The 13,991-nt window shown below is 35.3% G+C and overlaps 1 protein-coding gene across 1 annotated transcript in view; it reads right to left on the bottom strand.

Moving 5' to 3' along the window:
* The window catches only part of Cntn6 (contactin 6), a 197,064-nt gene that overhangs the window by 141,075 nt on the left and 41,998 nt on the right, over positions 1–13,991 (bottom strand). The window contains exon 2 of the mRNA XM_051203481.1: positions 12,136–12,231. Within this exon, the coding sequence (XP_051059438.1) occupies positions 12,136–12,231 (96 nt within the window). The remainder of the gene's footprint in view (positions 1–12,135; positions 12,232–13,991) is intronic.

Below are 13,991 nucleotides of genomic sequence, written 5' to 3'. Positions count from 1 at the left end.
ACTTTTTAACTATTGGCCACTATGAGTGGTCTAAGCCCATTATCTCTCACCTTAATATTGTAGTCACTGTTTGACTGATGATATTCTTTTTGCTGAGAATAATAAAAATAGAAGTCATAGGCAATGGGTCATTCTTCTTCACAATTCAATTTAATATAATCTGGTCTCATTCCGAAAGCAAAACTAAACTAAATTAAATGCTTTGAAATGTTTCAAAGTAGGATTCTTCATTTTCATTGGCATGCTTATTAATGATTTTGTCTGTCCACACTGACGTTTCTCCTGCTCCTTCGACATTCCAGAAGCAGTTCCATCAGAGATCCTTGCAGCATATTTATTTGCCAAAATTTTCTTTTCCAAAAATGCTTCTGTAATATCTTCATTTCTCCTTCAAAGTGCCAATGAAGTTTTTATTTTAATGTGAAGACAAATTTTAGAAAAATCTACTTCTTCCAATCCTTTGACATTTGTCTGTCCACATTGTTTTTTTAAGATTTGTGAGGCAAAGGCTGTCTTTTTTCTCCATTGTTCTCCCAAAATACAGAAATGTCAACAGCACTTATTGTGCTTACAAAATTATTTACAGAGTGATTACACAACATGCATGTTCATAATGGTATTGTGGAAAAATAAGGATTGGGGAAAACAGGCTGAATAGATGTTTATTCATGTAGAAATAACTTAAAACAGTTATTGTGTCAACATGCTATCTATCCTTTGCACATTCAATGAGATTTAGACTTAATTAATTAGTTAACAAAATAATTAATTGATTTGGGTTTTCAGACATACAATCAGCATACACCATAGGCTGGCCTATGGTGTAGTATAGTATCACTATGTACCTACGTCCCCAGTAGCCAGCCAGCAGGTGAGAGGCCTCTCTATAGGATGCAACATGACACCTGCTACCACACTATCCTGCTACCCCAAGATAGACTCTGACACTCAATCCCATCTAGCACATCCTCCCTATGGTCAGCCCATAGGCAAAACCCACATGAGTTAGAAGGACAAATACAGGTATAGCTGATACTAGCAAGACGAACAGGAAGATATGCTATATCTAGGCACCCAAACTCCCACAAACTCAAGCTGAGACATCTCTATTGCTCCTGAAGATATGTACATCAATAGAAGCCTTAGCCATTCAGGCCAGAAGGCAATAACGGAAACAGATATGAAAGGAAAAAAAAACAGATATACAATGAAGAAATTACAAGAATCAATATGTGTTCTCATAATCATTCCAATCCCAGATGCATAAACTCCAGTGTAAGAATACATTAAACAACAGAAAGAGCAATATAGCACCACAGAACCTAGTAATCTTACCATAGCAAGACCTGCACATACCAATGCAGCTGAACAACAAGAAAAGGACCTTGAAAATAATGTTATGAAGATGATAGTGGACCTTAAAGAGTAAATGAAAAATTATCTGAATTAATAATCAAGGAAAAGTCAAAAATTGGAAGAAATCAATAAATTCCTTAAAGAAAGCCAAGAAAACCAAGAGAAAAGAATCAAACAAGTGAAGAAAATGGTTCCAAACTTGAAAACTTATATAAAAGAATACACAACCCATGGGAATTATAGAAACAGAAAATCTGGGTTAGCAAACAGGAATTACAGATACAAACATCACCAGCAGAATACAACAGATGAAAGAAAAAAATCTCAGGCATTGATGATATAATAGAGGAAAGAGATTCCCTTGTCAAAGACAATGTTAAATATAAACCATTCCTCACATAAAACATCCAGGAAATCTGGGACACCTGAAAAGAACAAACTTGTAAATAATAATGATAGAAGAATCCAAGCTGAAAGGCACAGAATAAATATTCAATCATAGAATAAAACTTTCTCAACCTAAAGAAGGACATGCCCATAAAATACAAGAAACTTAAAGAAAGGCCCCTCGCCACATAATAATCAAAACACTAAACATATAGAATGAAGAAAGTATAGCTTAGTGCTGTAATGAGAAATGCCAAGTAGCAGATAAGGGAAGACCTATCAGAATTATACCCAACTTCTCAAGGTCCTAGACAGATGATTTGCAGATGCTAACAGACTGTGGATGCCTGCGAAAGCAACTATATTCAGCAATACTTTTAATTACCGTAGCTACAGAAAACAAGGTATTTCATGACATAACAACATTTAAATAATAACTATCCACAAATCAGCACTACTGAAAGTATTAGAAGGAAAACTCCAACCCAGAGAAGTTAGCTGCACCCACAAAAACACAAGTAATATATAACCTTAAACAAGCAAAACCCAAAGTATGGACACCCACATAGGCACGTGCGCGCGCACGCGCATACACACACACACACACACACACACACACACACACACACACACACACACAAACACACACACACACACATGCACATATGCATGCACACACAAACATACACACACACTCACCACCACTACCAAAAAAAATCAGGAAATAACAATTACTTACCTTGATCTTATGATCTTAAGATCAGTGTACTCAATTCACCAATAAAAAGACTTAGGCTAACAGAATGGATGCAAAAAGAAGATGATTCTGTCTGTTGCCTACAAGAAACACAGCTCAACTTCAAAGAGATATTGGGAAATGATTTTCTAATCAAATGGACATAAGAAGCATACCAGTGTTGCTATCCTAATACCTAACCATATAGACATCAAATGAAAATTAATCAAAGGACATGGAGAAAAACATGTCATCACAGGAAAAAGTCCAATGAGACCAAGTCCCATTCTAAATATTTATGAACCAAAAGAATGGATCCCCCATTTGTAAAAGAAACACTATTAAAATTATATAACACATCAAAACCCACACATTAATAGTGAGGTACTCTCACCAATGGACAGGCCTGCAACATAAAAACAACACACAAATAAGGAACTAACAGATGTTATGACTCAAATTGATTTAATAGACATCTACAAAGTATTCCATGCAAACACCAAAGAATATACCTTCTCAGCATCTCATGGTAACTTCTCTAAAATTTAACAAATACTCAGTGACAAAGCAAGTCTCAAGAGTAACCGTGTGTCTTATCAGATCACTATGGGTTAGAATTAGAGTACAACAACAACATAAACTATAGAAAGCCTGTGATGTTGTGGAACCTGAACTACTCTCAACAGAACCACCACTGGATTAAGGAAGAAATAAAAAAAGAAAAACTAAAGACTTCCTAGATTTCAATGAAAAATTAATATACAATATGCACATATTTAGGGCAAACTATGAAAGCAGTGCTAACAGGAAAGTTCATAGCACTCTATGAACTTAACAGTACATGTAAAACTCTAGAACAAAAGGAAGAAACTTACCCAGGAGGAGTAGATAGCAAGAAATAATTAAACTCAGGGCTGAAATGAATAAAATAGAAAAAAGAGAACAATAAAATAATCAATGGAACTAAAACTTGGTTCTTTGAAAAACTAGATAGTCAAAACCTCATCCAAACTAACTAAAAGTCACAGAGAGAATACCTAAATTAACAAAATCCAAAAGTAAAATGGGAACATAACTACAGACACAGAAGAAATCCAGAGACTCATTAGGTCATACTTTAAAAAATGGAGTCCAAATAACAGAGAAGAAAAAAATAAATTAATTAAAAACAAAACTATATTCCAAAAAACTTGAAAATCTAAATGAAATGGGTAATTTTTGTGATAGGATGACACACCAAAACCAAATCATGTACAGATAAAAAAATTTAAAAAGACCTAAAATACCCAAGGAAATAGAAACACTAATTAAAATCCTCGTACCAAAAAGAAGGTCAAGGGTCAAATTGTTTCAGCACTGAATTCTACAAGAATTTAAAAGAATATCCAATACTGATACTCCTCAAATGGTTTCACACAATAGAAACAGAAGGAATATTGCCAAACTCTTTTTATTAGACTACACTTACACTACTATCCAAACCACACAAAGATGCAACAAAGGAAAATAATTACAGACAATCCTTCTCACGCACATTGATGTAAAAATACTCAATAAAATATTAGCAAACTCTATCCAAGAACACACACACATACACACACACACAAACACACAAACACACGCATGCACGCATGCACACACACACACACACACACACGTAATGCCATCTACTGTGATCAAGTGGAACTCATCCCAGAGATGCAGGAATGGGTAGATATATGAAAATCTGTCAATTAATCGACCCTTAATTGATCCTAAAAACATCTGAAGGCAAAAAGAATTGACATTCTCATTTCATTAGATACTGAAAAAGACCCTCATGGTCTTGGAGACATCAGGAAATATAAGAAACATCTCTAAACTTAGTAAAAGAAATATAAAGTAGACAACATCAAACTAAATGGAGAGAAATTCAAAGCAATTCCACTATAATTAGGACCAAAAAGACAAGGCTGTCCACTCTCTCCATATCTATTCAATATAGTACTGAAAGTTCTAGCTACAACAATAAAACAATAAAAGCAGATCAATGGGATACAAATTGGAAAGGAAGAAGTCGAACTTTCACTATTTGCAGATGCTATCATAGTACACATAACTTTTTCCAAAATTTCCACCAGGGATCTTCCATAGTTTATAAATACGTTCAGAGATATGGCTGGATACAAGATGAACTAAAGAATCCATAATCCTCCATGTACAAATAATAAAAGATCTGAGAAAGATGTCAGGAAAACAACACCTTTTATAACAAAAAAAAAAAAATCTTGGGGTAACTATCCAAACAAGTGAAAAACCTAAATACAAGATCTTTAAGTCTTTAAAGAAAGAAATCGAAGAAGATATTAGAAAAAAGAAAGATCCCCCATGATCATGATCAAATAGAGTTAGCATAGTAAAAATGGAAATCTTACCATCAAAATCCCATCACAATATTTACTTGAAAGAAACATAGGAAATGAAACATAGGAAATGAAAGAAACATATGGAAATGAACAACAACAAAAACCTCAGATAGGTGAAACAATCCTGCACAATAATGTAACTTCCAGAGGTATCACCATCCCTGAATTCAAAGTCTACTATACATATTTTTTAATTACTACAATAATAAAAAAGCATGGCTTTTGCATAAAAACAGAAACATGGATTCACAGAATAAAACTGAAGACACTTATGTAAATTTGCACACCTTGAACAACTGATTTTTGACAAAGAAGCCAAAATTATACAAAGGAAAAAGAAAGCATCTTCAAAAAATGGTGCTGGCATAGCTGGATGGCAGCAAGTAGAATACTAATAGATTCAAATCTATCACCCTGTGCAAAACTCAAGTCCAAGTGGGTCAAAATAACATAATTTCTTTTACACTGAACCTAATAGAAGAGAAAGTGGGAGGTGGCCTTGAACAGAGTGGCACAGGAGACAATAAATAAATGTGATGTGACCTCTGAAATTGAAAAGCTCCTGAAAGGCAAAGGACACTATCAACAAGATAAATAGCAGCTTAAATATCTTCACCAACCCCATAACTGACAGACAGCTGATCTCCAAATTATGAGAAATTTGTAAAGAAACCAAGGAACTAATATCAAAAATACCAAATGATCCAATTTAAAAAATGGGATGCAGATTTAAACAGAGACTTCTCAACAGAGGAATCTGAAATAGTCGAAATATATCCGTAGCCATCAGGAAATGCAAGTCACAATGACTCTGATACCATTTTATACCAGTCAGAATGATTAAGAATAAAAACACTAATTATATTGAAGATGATGGGAGTAAGGGGAACACTTCTCCACTGCTGGTGGAGACACTTGGGCAGACACTTTGGAAAGCAAGATGGCTATTTCTCAGAAAATTAGGAATCAATCTTCCCAAATATCCACTTATACTAATATTGGGCATATACCAAAGGGAGGCTCAATCATACCGCAAGGACACTTGCTCAAAATGTTCATAGCAGCATTTTTCTTATATTAGCCAGAATCTGGAAACAACCAATAAACCCCTCAACTGAAAAATGGATAAAGAAAATGTGGTATATTTATACAATACTCAGCTGTAAAGAAACAATTATAAAAATTGCAGGCAAAGTATGGAAAAAAAATCATTCTGAGTTAGGTAATCCAGACTGAGAAAGACAAAAATGGTATGTTCTCACTTATAAGTGAACATTAGGTGTAAAGTTAACCAAGCTACAATTCACAGACCCAAAGAAACCAAGTGACAAGGAAGGCTCAAGAGGGGAACACATGGATTTTTCCATGAAGGGGAAATAGATAGATCTCCTGGGCAAACTGGGGTGATGTGGGAATAGGGGTGGGAAGATAGGAACATATGGTATCAGATTGGGTGTATTTGAGGAGGAAGATGGGGGAGAGTAATGAAAGAGATTTATTGATAGTGAGGCCATTTCAGGGTTATGAAGAAACCTGGTGCCAGGGAAACTCCTAGGAATCCACAAGAATGACTCCAGGTAAGATTCCCAGCAATAACAGAGAAGATGCCTGAACTGGCACCCTAATGTAATCAGATTGGTGATTACCATAATTGTCATTAGAGACCCTTAATTGGGTAACTGAGGCAACCTGATACCGATAAAACAGCTAAGGACTAGGAAGAACCCCAGAAGTCCTGTTGAAGAGAGGGAGGAAGGATTGTATGAGCCGGGGTTGGGGGTCAAGGCCATGACAGGGGAACCCACAGCTAGTCTGAGCTTGTGGGAGTTCACAGACTCTGGACCAACAAGCAGCTAAGGAGCCTACATGGACTGACCTATGTCTTCAGCATGTGGGTGATAGCTGTGCAACTTGATTTTTGCCTTTTGTTTTTGTGGGGGTCCTAGCAGTGGGATCAGGGCCTGTTTCACTGGCATTTTGGAACCTATTTTTCACAAAGCATTACCTTTCCCAGCCTTGATGCAAATGGATCAGCTTGGTCCTACCTCAACTTTAATGTTTGTTGATGACCATTGGAGGCCTTCCCCTATATGAATAGATATGTAGGAGAAGTGTATTGGGAGGTCAGTAGATGGGAAGCAGGAGAAGGGAAAGGTAGGAGAAGAGGGAACAAAATCTGTGGTCAGTATGTAAAATAAAGAAAATAATGGATACAGTTAAAACAATCAACAACAAGAAATACACTATGTTTCAAAGTGAAATCAACTCATGATACTCCTACCATTGCCTTTCTAATGCTGGGTTTGCAAGTATGTCTACAGAGCTTGGTAATAGACATATATTCAATCTGGCCTGCTTGAAAGATACCCAGGGGTGATTGTGGCAAAGAATTTGTGGGCATGTCCAGCCCATGATTGGTCTAACTTGTGGGCTATTCCACAAGAAGAAGTAGCCCATAACTGACAAGATGACCAAGAACCAGAACAGGACACCTCAGAGACCCAGGATAAATCAACACTATTTGAAAAAAAAAAATCAGTGAAATAATTCCAAATTATATTTTTATTCTGAGCTATACTCATAGTTCATTGCCAAGCTATTGTCATCAGAAGAGCATCATCCAGAAACTGATTAGAACAGATGCAGAGACCCACACACAAACACTAGTCCAAGTCAGTGGAACCTCACAGAATAGAAGGAAGGACTTTAGGAGCGGGAGGGTTTGAGACTACCCCAAGAACAAGGTTCAAAGAATCATCAAAGCAAGCTTAATAGGGGAATCACATAAATATACGTGATAAACACAGACCCTTTATGGATCTGAGGTAAGTTCTCTGCATGTACCTTATGGTTGTGTTTGTTGGTGTTCTTGTGAGATTACCAATAATGGCAGTGGGAGATGTCTATGATTCTTTTGCCTGTGCTTGGAACCCTGTTGCTCCTACTGAGTTGCCATATCCAGAGATGACAGCAAAGATGACAGGATTGCATAATAGGAGAATTGGATCCAGATTCATTGTATATTATGAGAACCAGTCAGTGCATTTGATATCCCTGGGAGTCCTGTTTTTTTTTGTTTTTTGTTTTTTGTTTTTTTTTTTTGTTGTTGTTTTGTTTTGTTTAAGTTTTTGGTTTTTTTTATGTTTTTGTGAAACAAAATGTGTTGGTCTGGAGGAGAGAGGAGATTGAGGAGGGATTAAGAGTATTGAGGTGGGGAACTGTGGCAAGGATGTATGAAAGAAGAATAAAAATTTATGTTAAAAACAATGATGTATGCATTGTGCATTTGTCCTACCTAATAAGAAAATACCACTTTTATTTCCTATAGAAACAGAAGACATGCAACTAGGAGGAACAAGATATGAAAATTTGCAAATTTTCTCAAAATAATAATTTTCTCCTGTTTTTCTTTTCATTGCTATTTTGAGCCTTGCCTTGGAGTGATTTTCCCTTTAAGTTAAACTGTCAACAACTCCATGACATGAATATAAACACTAGGCTCACACAACAGAGCTATCTCCCTCCCACAGACACAGTTGATCCGAACCACTGGCACACAGTCAATGGTTCTACCAAACAAAAAGTTGGACCTGAGAAAATTAGATGATAGTTCCTTAAAAGAAACTAGAAATTCACAAATTTTATGAGGACTGGATTGAGAGTTTCATATTCCCAAAGTTATGGATTAGATTTTTATTTGGCTATGGTGAAACTATTCTCCTAGAAAAGGTGACTTTTCATTATTTTAAAAATGATTTATTTATTTATTCTCTCATTTTAAAATAAGCATTCATATGATGAAGTAATGGAAATCTACTGATAGTTACTGAAACATAGCTGATTTATTACAAATTTTGAGAGAGAGATAGAGATGCATATATGTGCCTGTATATATATATATATGTATATATGTATATATATATATATATATACACTCACATATATTCACATAATAGCCTTATTGCTTTCAAAATTGTACACACACACACACACACACACACACATATATATATATATCTACAGAGAGAGAGAGAGAGAGAGAGAGAGAGAGAGAGAAGGAATAAAAATACGTGTCATGTCATTCTGTTCATGTGAAGCATGGGAGACAAACTGGGAAGAGAAAGTTTGCTCTTTTCACCCACTAATACATCTCAGTCACTATTCTGCAGTACTTTTCATGGTCCACCCCGGCTTTGCTTTAGCAGGTTTTCTTAACAGTTCTGAAATTTAGAGAATATTGTACATGTGCATACACAATGAATGATTTGTGCAGATTTTTGTTTCAAATGATAGATGTTCGTAATCAACGTGCACCCTTTGGGTAAGAGTTTTTTGATGGGAGGATTGTTGTCTGGCTAGTCCATGTTTGTATATGGGAGGTCAGAACTTTGAAAATCTTCAGAGATACAGTAGGAAAAAAGATACAATTTGCCCAAGTACCAAACTGAAGTTCAAAGAATCCCTACAATGAAGTAAGAAACTAAACGGGAACTTTATTTTCACTAATATTACTATATAATGTAGGAGAAGAGGACAACTAATAACAGACATGTTTGTTAGAGGTCTTATGGGGGAGAAAAAAATGTCATAGATCACCAATGGACAGATTTAGGATACAGAAACTGATGTCAAAAGAGGATTATTTATAATATTTTATAATTGTATATACAGCATTGTCCCTTTTATGGTCATTTTGCAAAACTTCCAGTTAAAACTACATTTCTGAAATATTTTTAAAAATCAAATTACTACTTTACATGTATGTATGTATTACAGAAAATAATGATGAATCCCCAAGAAGAATTGTGAGATGTCATATGTGTTTTGAGAATGGGACCCAGATCGGGATGAGCAGACAGTAGTCTTAACCTTGGGCCCATCTTTACAAATATATCTTCAAAATATTTTAAAGTCAGAATACTGGAAATTGGGTGAACAAGGAAAGAATCTAACCATCATAGAACTCAGAATCAGAAAAATATGTTAATTTGGGTATGAAATGACCTCCATAAGTGCATCCTATTATAAGCCCCGAGCATGTAATGGTAGTGTGGAAAGCAGTGGACCTTTCAGTACTAGAGCTTAAAGAAAAGCCTTTAAGTTACTGAAATCATAGCTTCACAGGTTATGTATGATCCTAGAATCTTATATTCTTCTCTTTTATATACTGGATATGAAGGAAACATTTATTCTGCCACATTTGTCCTGCCATTGTCATCTATCAATGTTTTCAGGACTGAAGAAGAAGGATGACTTTACATGAACATCTAAAACTATGATCCTACACGAGCTCTTCATTTAAACATGGATTATTTTAGGAAAATATTTAAGAGATAGGAAGCTTACTGATATAGATATCATAAGAAATGAGACAGAATACTAAGAATCACTTCTGATTTCATTAAAATGTGATGTACTGAAGTTATAGCTTATATTGTGACTATTTTCTCTACATGCACGGGAATGGTTTTACATTTCATAGGCTCATTCTGTGTTAGAATAAATTCAACCTCCCTAAAATTCTCCCCATTCCTCCCATAGAGATGGCATGACTACTGACGTGGGATGTCCCTCCGTAACCTGAAAATACGTGTTGCTTTTATTGGTTAATGAGTAAAGCTGATTTTTGACTATAGCAGGGCAGAATACAACTAGTCAGGAAATCCAAGGGAGGAAGAAGGCAGAAGAAGGAAGGAAGAAGGAAGCCGCTGAGGACAAGACATATAGGAAATGAGGTAACACCATAGCAACATGGCGATACATAGCTTAATACAAATGGGTGAATTAAATGTCAGAGCTAGCTACTAATAAGCCTGAGCCATCAGCCAAACAAGTATAATCAATATTAAGCCCCTGAGTGATTTTTTTAAGTGACTGTGGGACTGGCAGGTTGAACAGAAAAGGTCTTGCTACCATTTACACATTTGGTTACTGTTATATTTGGGTAGAAAGCTTTCAAAACATCCATGCTAGATATTAGCTTCCTTTTAGTCACTCAGAAGGAAGAACAATGGGTTATGAAATATAGCTGTTTAGCTGAAGGTGTATTATATTTGAAGCACTATTGCTATTATGTTATCATGTTATGTTAGATTATAATGTTATATTAGGTTAAATTCTTAAGCTCTGTTGTGTTGTATTTGTTATAATATTACAGAAGAAAAAATTTCCCATGGGAATTATCCATTGAATTAGTTTTCTAGGACTTAATACATGACAATGATAAAATGACAAAAGAATCTCTCTCTTACTTAGCTGCTGTTTTGATTTTCATCTCATATATATATATATATATATATATATATATATATATATATATGGTTTAATTTACTTCACAAAAAATTATGAAAGATAAACTTAAATATATGATACATTTATATCATCTACAACTAAACCAAATCACAAAAATTTTCAACACCATCAGGAATCATTGACCATAGTCAGAGAACCAGAAGACTTACTGTTTCTTTATTTTTGATTATGGTAGCAGAACAGAATTTTCCATAAGGTCATAAAAAGAAAAAAGATACTATCAAAAAACCTAAGCAATATTTGTGTGTAATGGAAAGAATATAACTTTATGCTGAGACAGCATTGTGTTCATGCTAAGTCTTCTCTAACACTTTAGGTGAATGTAATGCCGTATCTGTTAGTAGTGTGGAAAAATATACTGTTAGCTTCTAATTAGGTTCCTTTGCTTTATTTTCTGGCACACCACGAAGGTGATATAAAATGAAAATAATAAATGTTTTAAAGACTTACAAATAAGATCTAGTTTAACATTAGGTTTGCTGTTTGTCTTACAATACATTTTGTCTCTTCCAAAAACTCTCCCATTTTAGTAATGAAAGCTAATGTGAATAGGCAGCTGTGGCTCATGTGAGGGAGGGTCTGGGAGTACCTGCATGGGATAGTTCCAAGAAGAGTACTAGGATTTATCTCTGCATAAAAACCAAAGGTAAAAAATGAAATGATATATAAATCAATTTAATTTAGATATTTAACATTGTTAATAATGTTTGACTATTTTTACATAAAAGGAAGCTGAGCCTCAAAGAGAGTTAACTAACATATGCATTTCCATGAGCAGTGGGTTATACATTAGAACGAAGAGGACTTCCTATGTGGTTGATGAACTCCCAGGAGTTTTTGTAGTTCCCCTAAATGTATGGTCATTCTAGGAACCTGTGTGCCTCCTTCACCTTCTGGTGGAGTCCATGCATTGGCTGACATAAATTACCCATAACCTACCTCCAAAATGTGGTGGTGGCCCACAGAGGAGTACCACACCTTGACCTTCTCGGACAGACACTGTGCTTCTGGTTTTAGTTTCAAAGTCTTCAATATCTTTGGAAAAACAAAGAAAACAGGTTCAGAATGCCTTGTGTTTTAACATTCAGAAGATTCTGGATATTTTAAAGGGAACTTGTTTTGATTGTTGTAACAGGAACTCATATGTGGAATGTGCATTTTCTTTCTGTCTTTCTTTTATACATAAATCAGAAGAGATTGTGATAAAAAAAATTCTTTAAGCTCATCACTATGTTTACTTTTATTCTCTCAAACAGTTTGTAACTTAGTAGGTGGTCCTCTAAGCAGAGTACATTATTTAATATGTCAAGTCAATGTGTATTTATAAGTATATACATGCCAGGAGATGGTGGCACACACCTTTAATCCCAGCCTTTGGGAGCCAGAGATAGGCAAATCTCTGTGAGTTCCAGGCTAGACAAAGTGCATTCCCAGATAGCCAGAACTCTTACCAGAGAAACCCTGTCTTGAAAAAAATAAACAAACATGAAAATTAAATGGTATATAGCCAATATGCTAAAATCTACCTTTTTAGATTAATGACTGCCATTTGATGGTTGGACAATATCTCAGAATTAGAATACAGTGGCCTGAAAAACAAAGTTGGTGTTGATAGAAGTATAGCATGGAAACCAATAACCCAGAGATAGATATTGGAGTTTAAGCTGATGGTCAGATAATCAAAGCCCTGCCACTAGCTTTTACCTCTACTTCAGACTAAAAGGGTGATGCAGCTAGCTCCACAAATCCTAAGACTGTGGTCCTAGACTAGTGCCTCTACTCAAATCTTGGTATTATAGGTGGGAGCACCTATTCACTCTCATGAAGCCCAGTGTGGTCTTGGACTCATAGAGGCCCACCTACCCCTGTCTCCCAAATGATGAGATTAAAGGTGTGTGACTCCAAGTGCTGTTTTCTTTTAGACTGGATCAATTTCATGTAGCTCAGTGTGACCTTGGACTAAGAGAGATCCATCTGTTTCTGTCTACTGAGTCCTGGGATTAAAGGTGCCTGACTCTATAGCTGTAGCTAGCTTTGCATTTTGATCTACAATGGCTTTATTAAATAACAGACAATATATCACCTCATAAAACGATGAGATGGAAAGCAAATTCTGTACTTTTTCTACATCACTTCATACAGCTGCTTTTTGAATTTACTTTGATGTGGAATATCCTACATTACGGAATCCTAGAAATTCAGAAGTGGATGAAATCTTGATAAACCATCTAGTTCACATTTAAATCTATTAACATTTCTAGGAAAAGTCAGACAGCCTCCAGGAATGGGAAAATGCTTAATTCCCGCTGGACAACAATGTCTTCAGCTGTAAAATATATCTATTCACTCATTCACTCATTCACTCACTCACTCATTCATTCATTCACTCATTTAGTGACTGATCATTTTCTAAAGGGTAGGAATGTTGTTTAAGTGCAGAAGGTCACTGTAATTTTGCTGAGTGTCTAGTAGGAAAATCTGATCTACCAAAAAATAAAAATAAAATTATGATTTTAACAATCAACATTTTGAAACAGAACCTACTTCTGTGAAGATCTATTCTCCCTTCTTCAGTAATATCAGGGTTAGAAACAAACATATTCCTCTAACTAGATGATACATTCTCCAAACTTCTTTACAAACATATATACCAAACAGAAAAATAACATGGTATCTGTGTTTGACACTGCATCTCTGCAAACGTTCACGGTTCCTTTACTCTCAACTTCACTACATCTTAATATGCCAATAAAATAAAGACAATTTCCATTCATAAGCTACTTTTTAGATATGAA

The sequence above is a fragment of the Phodopus roborovskii genome, unplaced genomic scaffold (genome assembly GCF_943737965.1).
Source record: "Phodopus roborovskii unplaced genomic scaffold, PHOROB, whole genome shotgun sequence".
Lineage (NCBI taxonomy): Eukaryota > Metazoa > Chordata > Mammalia > Rodentia > Cricetidae > Phodopus > Phodopus roborovskii.
Note: the sequence above shows the minus strand (reverse complement) of the source record. Positions and strands in the feature narration are given on the sequence as shown.